This window comes from Streptopelia decaocto (genome assembly GCF_964273445.1).
Source record: "Streptopelia decaocto genome assembly, chromosome: Z".
NCBI lineage: Eukaryota > Metazoa > Chordata > Aves > Columbiformes > Columbidae > Streptopelia > Streptopelia decaocto.
Window position 1 is genome coordinate 81,020,035 of NC_138657.1, and position 14,384 is coordinate 81,034,418.

The 14,384-nt window shown below is 43.7% G+C and overlaps 1 protein-coding gene across 1 annotated transcript in view; it reads left to right on the forward strand.

Moving 5' to 3' along the window:
- DCC (DCC netrin 1 receptor) overlaps positions 1–14,384 on the forward strand; it is a 268,160-nt gene that overhangs the window by 217,105 nt on the left and 36,671 nt on the right. Inside the window, exons 17-18 of the mRNA XM_082075025.1 lie at positions 9,693–9,788; positions 12,827–13,065. Of these exons, the coding sequence (XP_081931151.1) occupies positions 9,693–9,788; positions 12,827–13,065 (335 nt within the window). The remainder of the gene's footprint in view (positions 1–9,692; positions 9,789–12,826; positions 13,066–14,384) is intronic.

Consider the following 14,384-nt stretch of genomic DNA (forward strand, 5'->3'; position numbering starts at 1 on the left):
ATTTAAATATCCCCAGAAAATGAACCTCGGAGGGATGTGACCAAGGGCCCGGAGAAAGCTTTTAAAAAATTCGAACAATTGCCAACGCTTCCTACATTATTCACCCACTTTATTAGAAACAGCAACAAATTGCACAAAAGAACAAGATGGAATTATTCCATCTTGTTCAATATTTAAGGCTGCAGTTCCAAATGTTGAGATTTGTGTGGGTTTTGTTGCTCCTTCCCCAACTTGTTCATCCACCCATGGGTCATGGTTGGCCGCCTACGCGCACACCCTACGGATAGGGATGGTTGGGTAGGGCTGTTGTACACGTCCTAGAGAAGATGGTCGTGGTATGGCAGCGTTTGGTGGTGAAACCTTTGTGATAGGAGAGAAATAAGGGTGAATACTCTGACCTATAATCTAGACTATTTATTTGTTCTACCCAACTTCAGCTGTTCAACCGAGTCGCCTGGGTTTGAGCCGGATCAGCCCGTGTTCCTTCCCTAGTCCGTCAAGCGGGATAAAACTAGAGTAAGGATAGTTCAGCTCATTAATAGCTCCATCCTCTGATCTTTTGTTCCCATTTACCATGGTCGGTGTCCATAGTTGCAACTTAGCTGTGCCATTGCATTGCTGCGCACCAGGATTCTCCATTCTAGAGCCAACGACGAAATCCCAAACATCTTTGCGCCTTCAATCTGCTGCTAACGATCACTGAAAAATGTCTAGTCCTTAGCGATTTTGGGTGGAAGTCAGATATCAAAGACGCTTTTCAAATCCTATGAGACACTTCAGTGCACCTTTGTAATCCTAAATACTTCGAAAACTCTGCTTGAAAGCCCAAGGTGTGGAAGTGATGGGCGATCTCCTCTAGTGGGTCACCCATTCCTTCCCTCAATAATGCCAGTGTAATGTCAATATGCATCACATTGAGGTCCTTAATTGATTATTTCTTCCAAGCAAACCTTTGGAAATACCTGAATCAGGCCGGGCTCAAGCTGTTACAGCCTTTGGCTGAGTCGCACACTGAATAAATCACTTGAAAAACAGGAAGAAAACCACTCGGCCTTTCATAATAGTGATGGAGAACTTGATTCTGCGTGATGATCATCTTGAAGACAGCTATAGAGGTAACACTTGTCCTCTAGAATGAATTAAATAGAGTGATTTGCTCCTGACTGAGTGGTCCTATTGCCCCAGAGACGCTCTCCACAGGTGCAGAAGAATATAAGAATATCCAGAGACTTCAGCTTTGGCAGTGAAGCATTTGCTGTATTTTCTTTCTGCAGTGTATGAAAGGGATTTGATGTCAGCCTCATAAATTTGAGGAGCGAGCATCCCCTGCTCTCATCCATGACAGCAAAATTGGTACTTGACCGAGTAATTCTACCAAGTAGACCCACTGCTAGCGAGCCGCTTCCTTTTCTTTTTTAATATATGCTTAAAATTCTTTGCTTGTGATTATAAATTGCAGGCTTACCGGCTGATTAATGGTGGGTTTAATGATATAAGAGAATTCGCAGGTGCCAATCCTGATGTTTTATGCGTAAGAAATAGCGATTTCTGCCCTGATCCGAGCCAGAAGGCGTTAAGCGCGGCAATGAGCTGGGCTCATCTTAGTATTAAAGCTTACTCATGAAATACAAGTTGAAGAGAAAAGGCGAGAAGCATGCCAAGGAGATTTCCTTTTACTGGTTCTACAGGCATAAACCTCAAAATATCCGCAACACCACAGGAGCTGTAGGAATTTACCTGAAACTTGGAGTAGATCGTGACGCTGTGTTTTTCACTAATGTGTTAGAAAATGAAGCAGGGGAACTTTATTGTAGTGTGGTCCAGTTGGTTAACAACATTACGATGTCATTTGGGGATATTTTGAGAACTCGTTCTGGGGTATTTTAACAACTTAGTGGAATAAGAGTAGACTGGGCCTATGTAGGCCCAGACCATGACCCGTTGAGATGCACATTTGAAAACCTGAGGCTCAGTTTTAAGCTGAGCAAGGAAGGTGATTCCTCTGGCAACCATCGTAACGCTTCCATCTTTAAAATACCCAAGAGAAAATGTGCGTAAAAATGCCTATTTTACAGCTATTCGCACCATTTCAAAGCTAAATATGATGGGAAGGCCGCAGCGAATTCCGGCGTCTTGCTTTCTTCTTCCAAGCACATCCCTTGCCCTCCCCTTACATATGTGAGAACACAAGAACAAGGTGCCATTTTCCGAAGGGGTTTTAAGTCGAGTTGCCTTTACGTGACCTAAAGAAAAAGCCCCATTGGTCCCCCCGAGCGCGCAGGAATTCGTCTGCGCCCTCTCGAAAGCCTTTGATTGGGAAGCCGGAGTGCGCGGCTTGAAACCTTTATTTTCATGTCTCTTTTTAACATGAACCTTTGATCCTCCCGGCCCAGCAATGAAAGCGAAATATGCAGCAAAATCTAGCAAAGACTTTTCAAAGTGACTCCCTCTCCTCCTCTAAAGCCTGAAGCTCCGCACATCTGAAAATGTTCGGCTCCGAAGAGAAAATCTAATGGATGGGAAGCATTGCTGCTTAATTAGTAGTTTGGAGAGTTAGAGCTACCGTATGAATAATAAGCAGGTGTTAATAACTCACACCGGTAAGTCATTTTGTAACACCGGAGGGTCTATATGGACTGATGCAAGGGGCTCTATATGGCAGATTCCTGCCATATTCAAAACTTAAATATATATATATATAGACAATTACAAGTGACAAGAAATGAAGATAAAGCCTTTAGATCTGAATTCATGTTTTACCAAACATACACATGGAGGCTTCCATCAAGTCCCCCTTCATCTTAACTGCGGATCAGATTAAATTTGACCCTCGCGCGTAGCTGAGGCGAAAAAGCATTTTGTTTTATTGCGAAGGGAGCGAAAGGAGCTTCTTCATTTGCTTTAATCTTTGCGGATGACAGTTGTGGATTATAACAAAGACATGAAAGGGAACAAAAAAGCTTTTTAATGGAGTTTTGGGTTGTTTTCTTCCCTTTGCATTTGGAATACAAAATGGAGCAGCGAAAATCAAACAAAAATCTGGTAGATTTGATGCATCTCCTGTTTCCCTCGTAGATCACATTAAAGCACAACACTAACAAGTAAAGGCACTCGGAGACTCCAGGGACTGTTCATTTTCCTTCTTGCCTTTGAAAAGCGACTCATTGAACGCATCTGCTATTTCTGCTAATACTTCATGCACCAATTTTCCTTCATTTCCCCCCGACTTGGTTGTGCTTGAAGATGATGGAGAAATTGCTCCCGAGCAAGGGGTCAGTTTGTGATCCACGCGCTATTTCCATTACCAACAGAACTTGCCTAACTCCCCAAATCAGATATTGGGCGGATTTCAGAGTTTCTGCGTGTTATGATGAATTTTTAGCCTGTGTGTAGAAATCCGCTCATATGCTTCACTTTGACTCTATATAAGGCATTTTAGTTTGTCTGTGCCTCAATTCTCTGCTGTAAAAACCAGCCAAACAGTTAAAATGTTGAGGACCTATTGCCAACAGATGGAAGGAAAGAGCTGAATATTCATCTCCTTTGTTGGTAAGGAACAGAATGCCTAAGAATAACTCTTAATCCCAAATTAGAATATAAATAATACAGCTAGCCCGGAATATTTGATTTCTTTATATTCATTCATCAAGTAAAAAGAAATGAAGCTTTTTATCAAGGCTTATTTTTCAGGGACGAGGATGGATCCGAGTCTTCCTGATATCTCAGTCGCAGGTGCCGGGGAGATCAGAACAGCCAAGTGACCTGGGTTTATGGATGTGCATTCGCTTGGATGAAAGGCTTCCTTTTTGCAAAGGAAAACGCGCCCTCTGCTCATGGTGCAGCTTTCATTGTTATTTTTTGTGCCTGTAAAAACCTCGCCCACACACATCTGAACCCTCCCGGTGCATTAATGACCTTTCCCCCCATATCGGGAGGCATCTCGAGTCACATCTCTTCATTTTTTATTCATTTGTCCAGATGTCTTACACTTCACTTTCCGCTGCGCTCGTTGCCTTTTTCCGGAGTTTGGCTGTGTTCGGAACATCAATAACAAACGTCTGCGATGCGCCTGGGGATTCTTTCGGCCGTCGTTTCGCCTCCCGGCCGACACGACGTGCACCGAGCTTGCGACGCACGGCGGGAGTTGTAAAGGTTCACATCTCCGCAGGAGACCAGACCTGGTTCTAAGCAGGCTCAAGTTACAGCCTTTGCTTAGGAAAAACAAGCCCTGCACGCTTTGTTATAATATAATGCACGCAGGACACAGCTCGCAAGAGAAATCAGCATGGAGACATGATATATGATGAGATGACATCTTAAAAACAACTAAATATGGATTTGCTGTTCATCTCCTGGACTGCATTAAACTAAAAGCACTTAACGGGTTCTCATTATAAATTCTCTTTGGTCTGTTAAACACTTTCCCTTGTGTTTTCAAAGTTAAATATTTCCACAATCAGCTTGAGTAGCTATAAATATAAAGGCACCCCCCGAACAGTGAGGCACATCTTTTGTCAACCAGCTGCAGTAAGACATTTGGTGCCACGACCTTCACCGGTTCACTGCAGGGTCATGTCTTGAATGGCCTCAAGTTGCATCAAGGGAAGTTTAGATTGGATATTAGGCCAACATTTATTCACAAAAAGGGTTGTCGGGCGTTGGAACAGGCTGCCCAGGGCAGTGGTGGAGCTACCATCTCTGGAGGGGTTGAACCTTGAGGTTCTCAGGGACATGGTTTGATGCCATGGTTGGACTCCATGATCTTGAGGGTCTCTTCCAACCAAATGGTTCTATCTCCTCCGTACACTGCATGGTGCACCCACCCAAAGACACCATGGCTCTGGGGTAGGTCTCTGTTGGCTTCTCAGATGGTTCTCTGGGACATGTCTTGCCAAGGACACAAGACAAGAAGGTCCAACTGTTGAAGGCCGTTGCTGGAGCTCCGCACCGCAGTAGATCAAGGCAAAGCCCCAGGTATTGCCACCTAACCAAGCATTCAGAAGATGACCAGAGGCCGCGTTGATCATCCAAAGAGCTGCAACGTGCCCTCAACAACCGTAACAGATTCAACGGCGAGGTGGGATTCAAAAGTCCAGGTTAGGTTGTATTTGTTTGAAATGTAGATGTGTCGGACCCGCCCCGTCCCTCGTCGCTCACATCTCTGTGAAGCAGACTCTCCAGGATCCTAAACAGGAGGAGTCGATTTTGGGGAAATACTAGTACTCCTGATGCTTAAAACCCACATTATTTACCCAGCTTTGTTGAAACACTGGCTGAAACCTTTTAGCATGAAAAAAAAATGCCAAATTTCCAGAACTTACATTTTGTGCTTTGCATTCACCGCGAAGATATTAGGCCCGTCCTCTGTAACTTTGGAAGATGTGGTTTTGACTTTTACGGCGTTTGATAAGTTTAACTTCATCTAACAAAGCTCTTCTCTGTTATTACAGGTTGTTTACCAGATGTAAATCTATGCTAATTCTGATGTGTTTGATTGAAAGCGATCATGAGCTCTTTATTTCCCATTTTTGGCCTTTCTGATAGGGGCTCCTTTCCAAATTCCCTGATACGTTCAATGCAAGAACATCACAACTTATCTCCTCACCCACCCCTAAAATGCAGCAGTTGCTGATGTACAAAGTGCCGAGAAGGAATAAAATAACAGTACTTTTCTCTAACTAGCAACATAGGAGATGCTCATTTGGAGAATTTCACCATCAAGTCTGTTCTAGTGGAATATTTATAGTTATTTTGGGGATGATGGTGATTTCTGCACAGAGGAGGCCAAATCACCACAGGCTTTGGGCTTCGTTGTGGCCCTTCTGCTTGAAAACTTCATTATAAAGCTCATTTTGGGCTTTAATGCATATGGGGCGGTTCCAGTTTTCCTGAGGAGCAGCTGTGATTGTGGGAAGCGCTTTTCTCTCTCGATTCCTCGCCATTCGATGCCCTTTGTCTGCAGAGTTTATACTTCAGCTTGACATTTGTCCTATCGATAGATTGGGTTTTCCTTCTAATAAGCTGATGTTAGCAGGTCTAGGAGCCGGTCCTGGTGCTATCGATTACCAGGTGTGATGTTTCTGCAAACCCAGACGGGAGTAAATGAGGTCGTTCTCCAGTTTCTTGTTGAGCTAATTGCAAACGACGGGTTTTTTGCCCTTCAGAGGGTCTTTCAACATCGGTTTCAATGGCGGGACACGCGGGGCGTACACGTCATTCTCTTGAAGACCTTCAAAAGGGCATTTTCAGCCGGAGTGACTTACAACAAAACCCAGCATCTGTGTTTCCACTCCTTTCTGCTCCCTTCATTTTGCGTGAGCAGGTGTTAATTATCACCGAATAACGGAGGTTGGAAGCGAAGCCTCAAGCCATATGGTCCAAGTCCTTGTTGGAGCTTTGCAGGTGGCTCTGGGTGACACCAGCACCATCCGTGGCTTTCTGAGAACCTTCTGAACCCTTTGCTTGACAACCCTCATATTGATTATTCCTTAATCACTATTAATTTCTCTCGATGCGATCTCCACCCTGTCCTTTTGCTGCGGGATATTGTCCGAAATCATCTTCTTCAACAAGATACCTTGGTGTCCATTGTCTAAAGGAAGGATGGACACCTTACTGCTGTCTCTGCCATCCCAAAGGGAGATTCCTGTAGCCTACAATTAAAAATAGCTTAGTAATGGGGGAAAAATGAAAGAAAAAGGCAAAAATTATGATAGTGTATTCATGCTGATGCTGATGCTGCTCAAGTAGAGTAGAAGGGATCAGATCTCAGAGCATGTTCATGATCATATTAATACGTTTTCACTGTTTCATTGGGTTGGACTAAGCCAAACTTCAACACTGTGTTCAAACACAATTCCCTGGCAAATTCCCCTTTTCCTTCTTATCGAAGAGGCGACTCCAGCAATTATTTCTTGCTCCATTTAGCGGCAGCTCTAATTAACCACCTGAATTTTTCCTGTTTTTAACAGAAAGCTCCAGATCACATCCTGGTCATAGCTCATTTTTGCAAATGTAACCTTCGCCAGCCTCGTTATTAACATAAATCATCTATCAATCTGTTCAATTTATAACATTTGATGGACTATATATTGTGCTCTATGGGCACTTTTAATGAAGTATGTGCCATATAGTCTCCACTTTTAAATTTGCCTTGAACTTAGCGCATTTCCCCACCTAATTTATCAATTTCCACGCATCGCTTTTTCGTGATCAACCGAATAGTAAATCACTCGTTTTGCTTCTTCATTGTTGGGAATTTGTGATGTATTTTGATTAGAGGTGACAGTTCTATGGGGTTTTGGGGGTTTTGATGGTAATTTCTAGAATCAGGTTTCTCGAGTGATCTTTTACATTAAAAATCAGCGTTCAGGGTGACACTTCTAATGGCTCGTTATTTAAAATTTAAGCTAAATGAAGTCCAGACATCTGTGCTTTGGCCATATGTGGGGCTATTTACCAACCTTTAGAGGCTGATTGACCTTTTATTTCTTAAATACATGGAATTAATTGTTCTACAATCTCCAAATGTCCATATAGTCACCGAGTTCCCTGCTGGAAGGAGCAAATACCTGCTACATCTCAAAGCCCTCCAACTTCATTTTATGGTATATTTGCCTGCATTCCAAAGGGAATGGTCTGTATTAACCCTTCGCATCCCTGCCAGATGTTATGCAAGACTCCTAAAGAGCCACAACAGCTGGGACATCGGGAGAAAGAAGAAATGGAGCCACTCTAGACGGTGCATATAAATATCCTCCTTTTCTACAGAAACTACCAAATGTGACATTATTAAACCCTCAGCGAAGTAACGACTTGGTGTCTCAATAAATACATGTTCACGTGGAATCCGGAGAGTGACAACACTTAGCTAAATTAGAAATTAAAAGCAGTATGCTAATACAGAGTGGAAATCATATGAAAATATATACCGCGTCTCTCTGAATACAAAACAATTCCTTAGGACTAATGATATTATGGTGAATTAATAACTGTCTAATACTTAGCGCAGGGAGTTATTAATGCACCAGGCAGTCATTTGGCAATTTTTGAAGTTGAGCTCTTTTGTGACAGAAGCACCTGAATGTTAAACAAATGTCACTGTTTCTTCTGGCCGTAAAATTACGTACAAAATACATGGGTGGAAAGGGTCTTAGTAACAATAGACGCTAAGCACTTAAACATTATTTACTCATTTCAAATTCCCTGTTACAGTATTAATTGTGCCGAGCTGATTTGGTGTTAACATAGATGAAATACATGATTTTGCAGCAGGTCTTTGGCAATGTCAGGTTAATAAATGACTCCAGACATAGAAACATCTGTAATTTTGCAGTAAGGAACTTTGAGGAGGTGGGTCCCATGAGCTAAAAGGTGGTAAAATGGCTGTTACTGAGGTAATTCTGATATCCAGAAAATAGAGAGGGAGGTTTTTGTGCTCAGCATCCCTGGAGACATCCCAGGCCAGGCTGGATGGGGCTCTGGGCAACCAGAGCTGGTGAAGATGTCCCTGAGCTGGTGAAGATGTGTTTTGAAGGTCCCTTCAACCCAAACCCTTCTGAGTTGGACATCTGCAATTCCCTGCTGGGAATTTCAGGATCTCAACGCAACACATCATGGTGACCCTCAACCATCTCCTCCCACGTGGTCCCCAGGGCAGTGTCATGTCCTCGGGACGGGCTGCATGGGGTCAGATGCCTCCTTGGAACTCAGCGATGGGGCAGGAGGAGCACAGCGTTGGGTCCAGCGGTGGAGAACTTGAGCTCACTACGGATGAAGAAGGATATTGAGGAGCTGGAGCGAGTGGAGAGAAGGGAACGGAGCTGGGGAAGGGGCTGGAGCACAAGTGTGATGGGAGCGGCTGAGGGACCTGGGGGGTTCAGCTGGAGAACAGGAGCTGAGGGGACACAGGGACACACAGAAACGGCCTCAAGTTGCGCCAGGGGAGGTTGAGGTTGGATGTAGGGAACAATTTCTTCCCCAAAGGGCTGTTGGGCATTGGAACAGGCTGCCCAGGGCAGTGCTGGAGTCACCATCCCTGGAGGGTTGAACAGACACACAGATGAGGTTCTCAGGGGCATCGGGTGGGTGAACAGTTGGACTCAGTCTTGAGGGTCTTTTCCAAGCAAAATGATTCCAGGGTTCTAAGGTAACACCAGGAGACTGAGAGGGAAGGGAAGGGAAGGGAAGGGAAGGGAAGGGAAGGGAAGGGAAGGGAAGGGAAGGGAAGGGAAGGGAAGGGAAGGGAAGGGAAGGGATGGGAAGGGAAGGGAAGGGAAGGGAAGGGAAGGGAAGGGAAGGGAAGGGAAGGGAAGGGAAGGGAAGGGAAGGGAAGGGAAGGGAAGGGAAGGGGAAGAGAGAAGGGGAAGGAAAAAGGAAAAGAGAGAAGGGAAAGGAAAAAGGAGAAGGGAAAGGAAAGAGGAAAGAAGGAAAGGAAAGAAAGGAAAGGAAAGGAAAGGAAAGGAAAGGAAAGGAAAGGAAAGGAAAGGAAAGGAAAGGAAAGGAAAGGAAAGGAAAGGAAAGGAAAGGAAAGGAAAGGAAAGGAAAGGAAAGGAAAGGAAAGGAAAGGAAAGGAAAGGAAAGACTTCATTCTCCTTTCTCTTCTTTATCAGGAAAGCGCTCGTCCATTCCACGTCCCAGATCTGACTTTAACAGCGTGTGCTTTGTTTTGCTTTATTTGTTTCGTGCTGCAGAGCCGAGTTCGCATTACGTGATCTCCCTGAAGGCCTTTAACAACGCGGGCGAAGGGGTCCCGCTCTACGAAAGCGCCACCACCAGGTCCATGACAGGTGAGTCGCCAACGCCGGCTCATTATCTGCTCCCATCAGCCTTTGCGTTGAGCAAAACTTCGTTGGTCAAGGCAGCACAAGCGCTCTGCAACCTTCAGCTCCCCGCTAGAATAAATCAGCTTCATTTCTCCACTTTATTCTAACTAAACAGGTGGAATGAATTATTTACCCTTTCCAGATATTGGCTGGATGAATTTAATAGGATGCTCACAAGTGCTTGCTCTTTGGCGCGGGTTGCCTTGGGAGAAGCATGACTCCCAAACACTTTAAATATTTAAAGCTTGGGGGCCGAATAGTGGCGAATAGCTTTGCCGAATTAAGCCCAGATGAAATTATTGGCGTTGCCTCCGTTTTTCAAGCTGTTCAAATTAAAACGAATTAGCCAGTAACACACTGTCATCATGCGCATTTACAGAAGCACGCAGAGGGCTTGCGAAAGGTGAAGGAATAGTCTGCTCAGCTTTTCCCGGCAGGATAAGGCTCACAGAAGGGATTACCCAGCAATAATGGAGCGGGACGCTTCTATATTTTGCGTTGCTGGGATGCTAAGAAAGCTATAAAATCAGCATTATTTGCATAGTGCTGTCCAGACTGGTTTTTCTACAATCACTAATGTGCATCTGGGACTGTTAAAAGAGCAAAACTAAGAAAAAGATACATATATATATATATAATTACTATTTTCCTCTGGAGTGCCACCATCATTTGGTGATGGTTTTTCCCTCGTGTTTCACCCATGGTGTTCCGAGCGGCATCGCTGAGAGCAAACCCATCGCTGGCGCCGGCTTGGGTGGAGCGCCAGGAACGAACCCACCAAATGGCGCTTCTGTGGCTCTGCAAGGGAAAGAACAGCTTTTCTCCATGTGCTTTTGTGAAGTATTCCCATGAGAAATCTTGGAATTAAATATTAATTGCACTACCAAGGGCAACTGTAACGAGCTGCGTTAGGTGTAGATATATTAGATACAAGTGGCAGGGAACTTCTGGCTCAAAATGATTGATGTTTCTTCTCATCTGGAGTCTCCTGAGGTCATTCTTGCTGAGTGTGTCTTGTGTGGATATACTTTGATTTGTAAGTTTATTTGTTCCTATTTCAAAATCGCCCAACTCGCCTGTGAGGTTTGATTTGATGTTTCTGTACAATCTCTCCTAAACAACAAGATATCCAGGTGTTAAAAAGGTCATTCAGGCTTGGGTTGTGTTTGGTTGGTGACCATCTATGAGCAATTCAACTCGGTGCTTCTCTGTCCTTGCTGAGAAATGTCCATACGTGGAGCGTCCGACCTGTGCGACGCAGCCTTGGAAAGGAGCCGCTTCGTGGAAAAACATCTCAAATAAACCCTTTTGGCAAACCAGTAAAGCACAGGACCTGTGTTCCCCAAGCTGGGCGCCAAACAACCCCAGAAACTATGGGTTTGGTGTCTTCATGCAGCTACGGTGTCCAAACTGAAGTTGTATAACGTGCGGTTATACAACTCCAAAGAGGGCAAGAAACCATTTTTCTAGCAAGAGGCTGTGATTTCCAAATGACAGATGTCCACACGTAGATAAAAGCAAATGAAACTTGAGTGGGAAATAGAGGAATTATTTCAGGCCCTATTTTCAGCCGCCGGTGGATTAGAGACATTTCCCTCTTCCTCAGGTCAGTGGGACGTGTTTCGGAAGCTGATTTATCTTGATTGATGGAGTCTGACCATTTATTTTGCTAAACCCAGGCTCTTTCTGTAATCTCCTCTACAGCAGGACTTGGGTTTTCAGGGTGGGAGGGGAAGGAGAAAGGAATTCAGGGTTGGTTAAAATATCAGCTCAAGTCATATCCACTTCCATCGTCAATTTGTAAGAAAAGAAACAACCACCAAACAGGTATTGCTCACATTGCAAAGCTTAGAGCCAATTCTTCAGGAAAAGAGATTTTCAACTTGCAGAAGCTCAATTCACCAGGATTGGGCAGAAAAAGGAAGATTTGGGAAGTTGTGGATCACTACAACAACTGGGTTCCTTCATTCCCTTCCACACTCCAATTTATAAAGCGGCTTTGGATGAAAGAAGCAACAAAAGGAGGTGGAACCTAATGGCTTATCATACATTTTAAACATCCTCGTCTCTGTTTCTTTCCTTCTGAAGACGGTGACCTCCCAAAATTCTGAATAATGAATTAGAAAACAGTAAAACAAGAACAATCAAGAAGCGTCAGGAATTGCTGTAAACTGTAGCACCTGTCAGAGCCATTTATGCTTCGATTAATTAATTAGCGCATTGTTTTAGGGGGAAAGAAGAAAAAGAATTGAAAAAGCACTAACCTTTTGGCGTGCTTTTGGTGCATTGCGTTTTGAAATGGTATTTAGAAAAATCCCAGCTGGTAAGTAACGAGTCCTTGAGTAGTTTTATAAGGTGGGCCAGATGTTGAGTGGGCGCTCCAAGGAGGACAGAGGTATTTGAACCATGTCTGGATATCACACTGGGAGTATTAAACCACCAGTTGCAAGATCTTCAGTTCAGCAGGGAAATTCTGTTCTGTTTTGTCTGACAAATATTTAAGGAGATGCAGAATATGTTCCTTTCAAGAGCCTGAAATGACCAAAAAGCCTGAAAAACATAAAGTCCTACACAGGTGAGATTGTGTCACATCTATAAATCAGGTTGGAAGGTGACACCCCCTCCACTTTGCGGGTGTTTCCAATAATGTGTTGTTTAAGTGATGTAGTTTTTTTAAAGCAATGTAAATCATTTTAAGGAGAGACTGTGCATCGACTTCATCTCATGTGAAGAAAACACAACTGATGAAGCAACTCGTGAAAAATAGCGCCGGGTAGTTTTGTCGTAGTGATGTAACTGAGGTGTTAGTGATGCGTTCTCATTTTGCATTAATGCCTTTCTTTCTGTTCTCCTCCTGTTCCTCCTCCTCATTAATGCCATGCATTTAACCCATCGTGACATGTGCCCCTTGGTGGCTGTTTGTGTTTTGGTTTGGTTTTTTTTCTGTTTAACTTACCTATTCATTTAATTTGGAATGCTCATGTGGTGCCGCGTGCACCCAGACCCCATTGATCCATTAGAGGTTGATTTTTATCCTTTGCTTGATGATTTCCCTACCTCAGTCCCAGATATCTCCACCCCCATGCTCCCACCAGTAGGTGTCCAGGCTGTTGCACTTACTCACGACGCCGTGAGGGTCATCTGGGCAGACAACTCTGTCCCAAAGAACCAAAAGACGACGGAGGTTCGTTTCTACACGGTCCGGTGGAGAACCAGCTATTCGACGAGTGCGAAGTACAAGGTGAGATTTTAACACATTTCATTTTTGAGGGATTTCATCTGTTCGTCTTTTATTTGCAAAGACTCTGAGTTGAGTTGACTCGTTTTGTTGGGTTGACTCATTTTGTTGGGTTGACTCATTTTGTTGGGTTGACTCATTTAATTGAGTTGACTAATTTCGTTGGGTTGCCTCATTTCCTTGAGTTGCCTCATTTCCTTGAGTTGCCTGATTTTGTTGAGTTGACTCATTTTGTTGGATTGACTCATTTCGTTGGGTTGACTCATTTTGTCAAGTTGACTCATTTCGTTGGGTTGACTCATTTTGTCAAGTCGACTTGTTTTGTTGGGTTGACTCATTTAATTGAGTTGACTCATTTCATTGAGTTGACTCATTTAAATGAGTTGACTCATTTCATTGGGTTGACTCATTTCGTTGGGTTGACTCATTTCGTTGGGCTGACTCATTTTGTTGAGTTGACTCATTTCATTGAGTTGCCTCATTTCATTGGGTTGACTGCCCTCAATGAAAATTCTCAATTTAATCAAAAGGAGACTTGCTTCACTACTGCTTCCTAGAAACCCAGTTGGATGAAAATACCATATTTTAATTCCACGTGCTAGTTGTTGAAACTTTTGCTCTTTAATCTTTACCAATCAGATATAAATCAGTCACAGATCTGGTAGCACAATAGCGTGAGTCAAAAACAATACGAATTGCAAACCCACCCACACCGCATAACAATTCCACCCATATTACATATGCCCAAATGGCAAAAAATGAAGGTTAATTATGAGGAAGCTTCTCAGTTGGAGTGGATATGACACCCACTTTCCCCACGATGACATTTTTGGTGGAATGATAGTGGAGAAGCTCTTGCCTTCAATCTCTTTTCTGATTGGGATTTTTCAGCTCCTGCCCCAAAAAACTTTTCCAAATGAGTCTATTTAGGTTACGTTATTCCCGATTTTGGTTCATGTCAGCTGAGAGGAGACTTAGGTCTGGCTTTTTGCTGCAGGCTCTGAAGATTTTAAATAACAACACATCTTTACAATGTATGAATCCCCCCACCTTGCTTTTACATCTACGGCTGAACTTCTGGCAGCCTCGGATGCTGACTTGATCTGCAATGTTAGACCTCAATTTTGTATACTCGTGCAGTTTTAACGAGCTTTTAGGTAATTAAGGATGCCAGAATGATGCCTTGTAATGTTTCAAATGCTTGATCCAAGTTCTGTTTAGAGGTGGATTTCCATGCCCAAAAAACCAAGGAGTGTAGCACATTTCCCTTATCGCTCGCCTGGCCGTTGGTGTTGAATTCCCAATTATTCGGAGATTTTCCC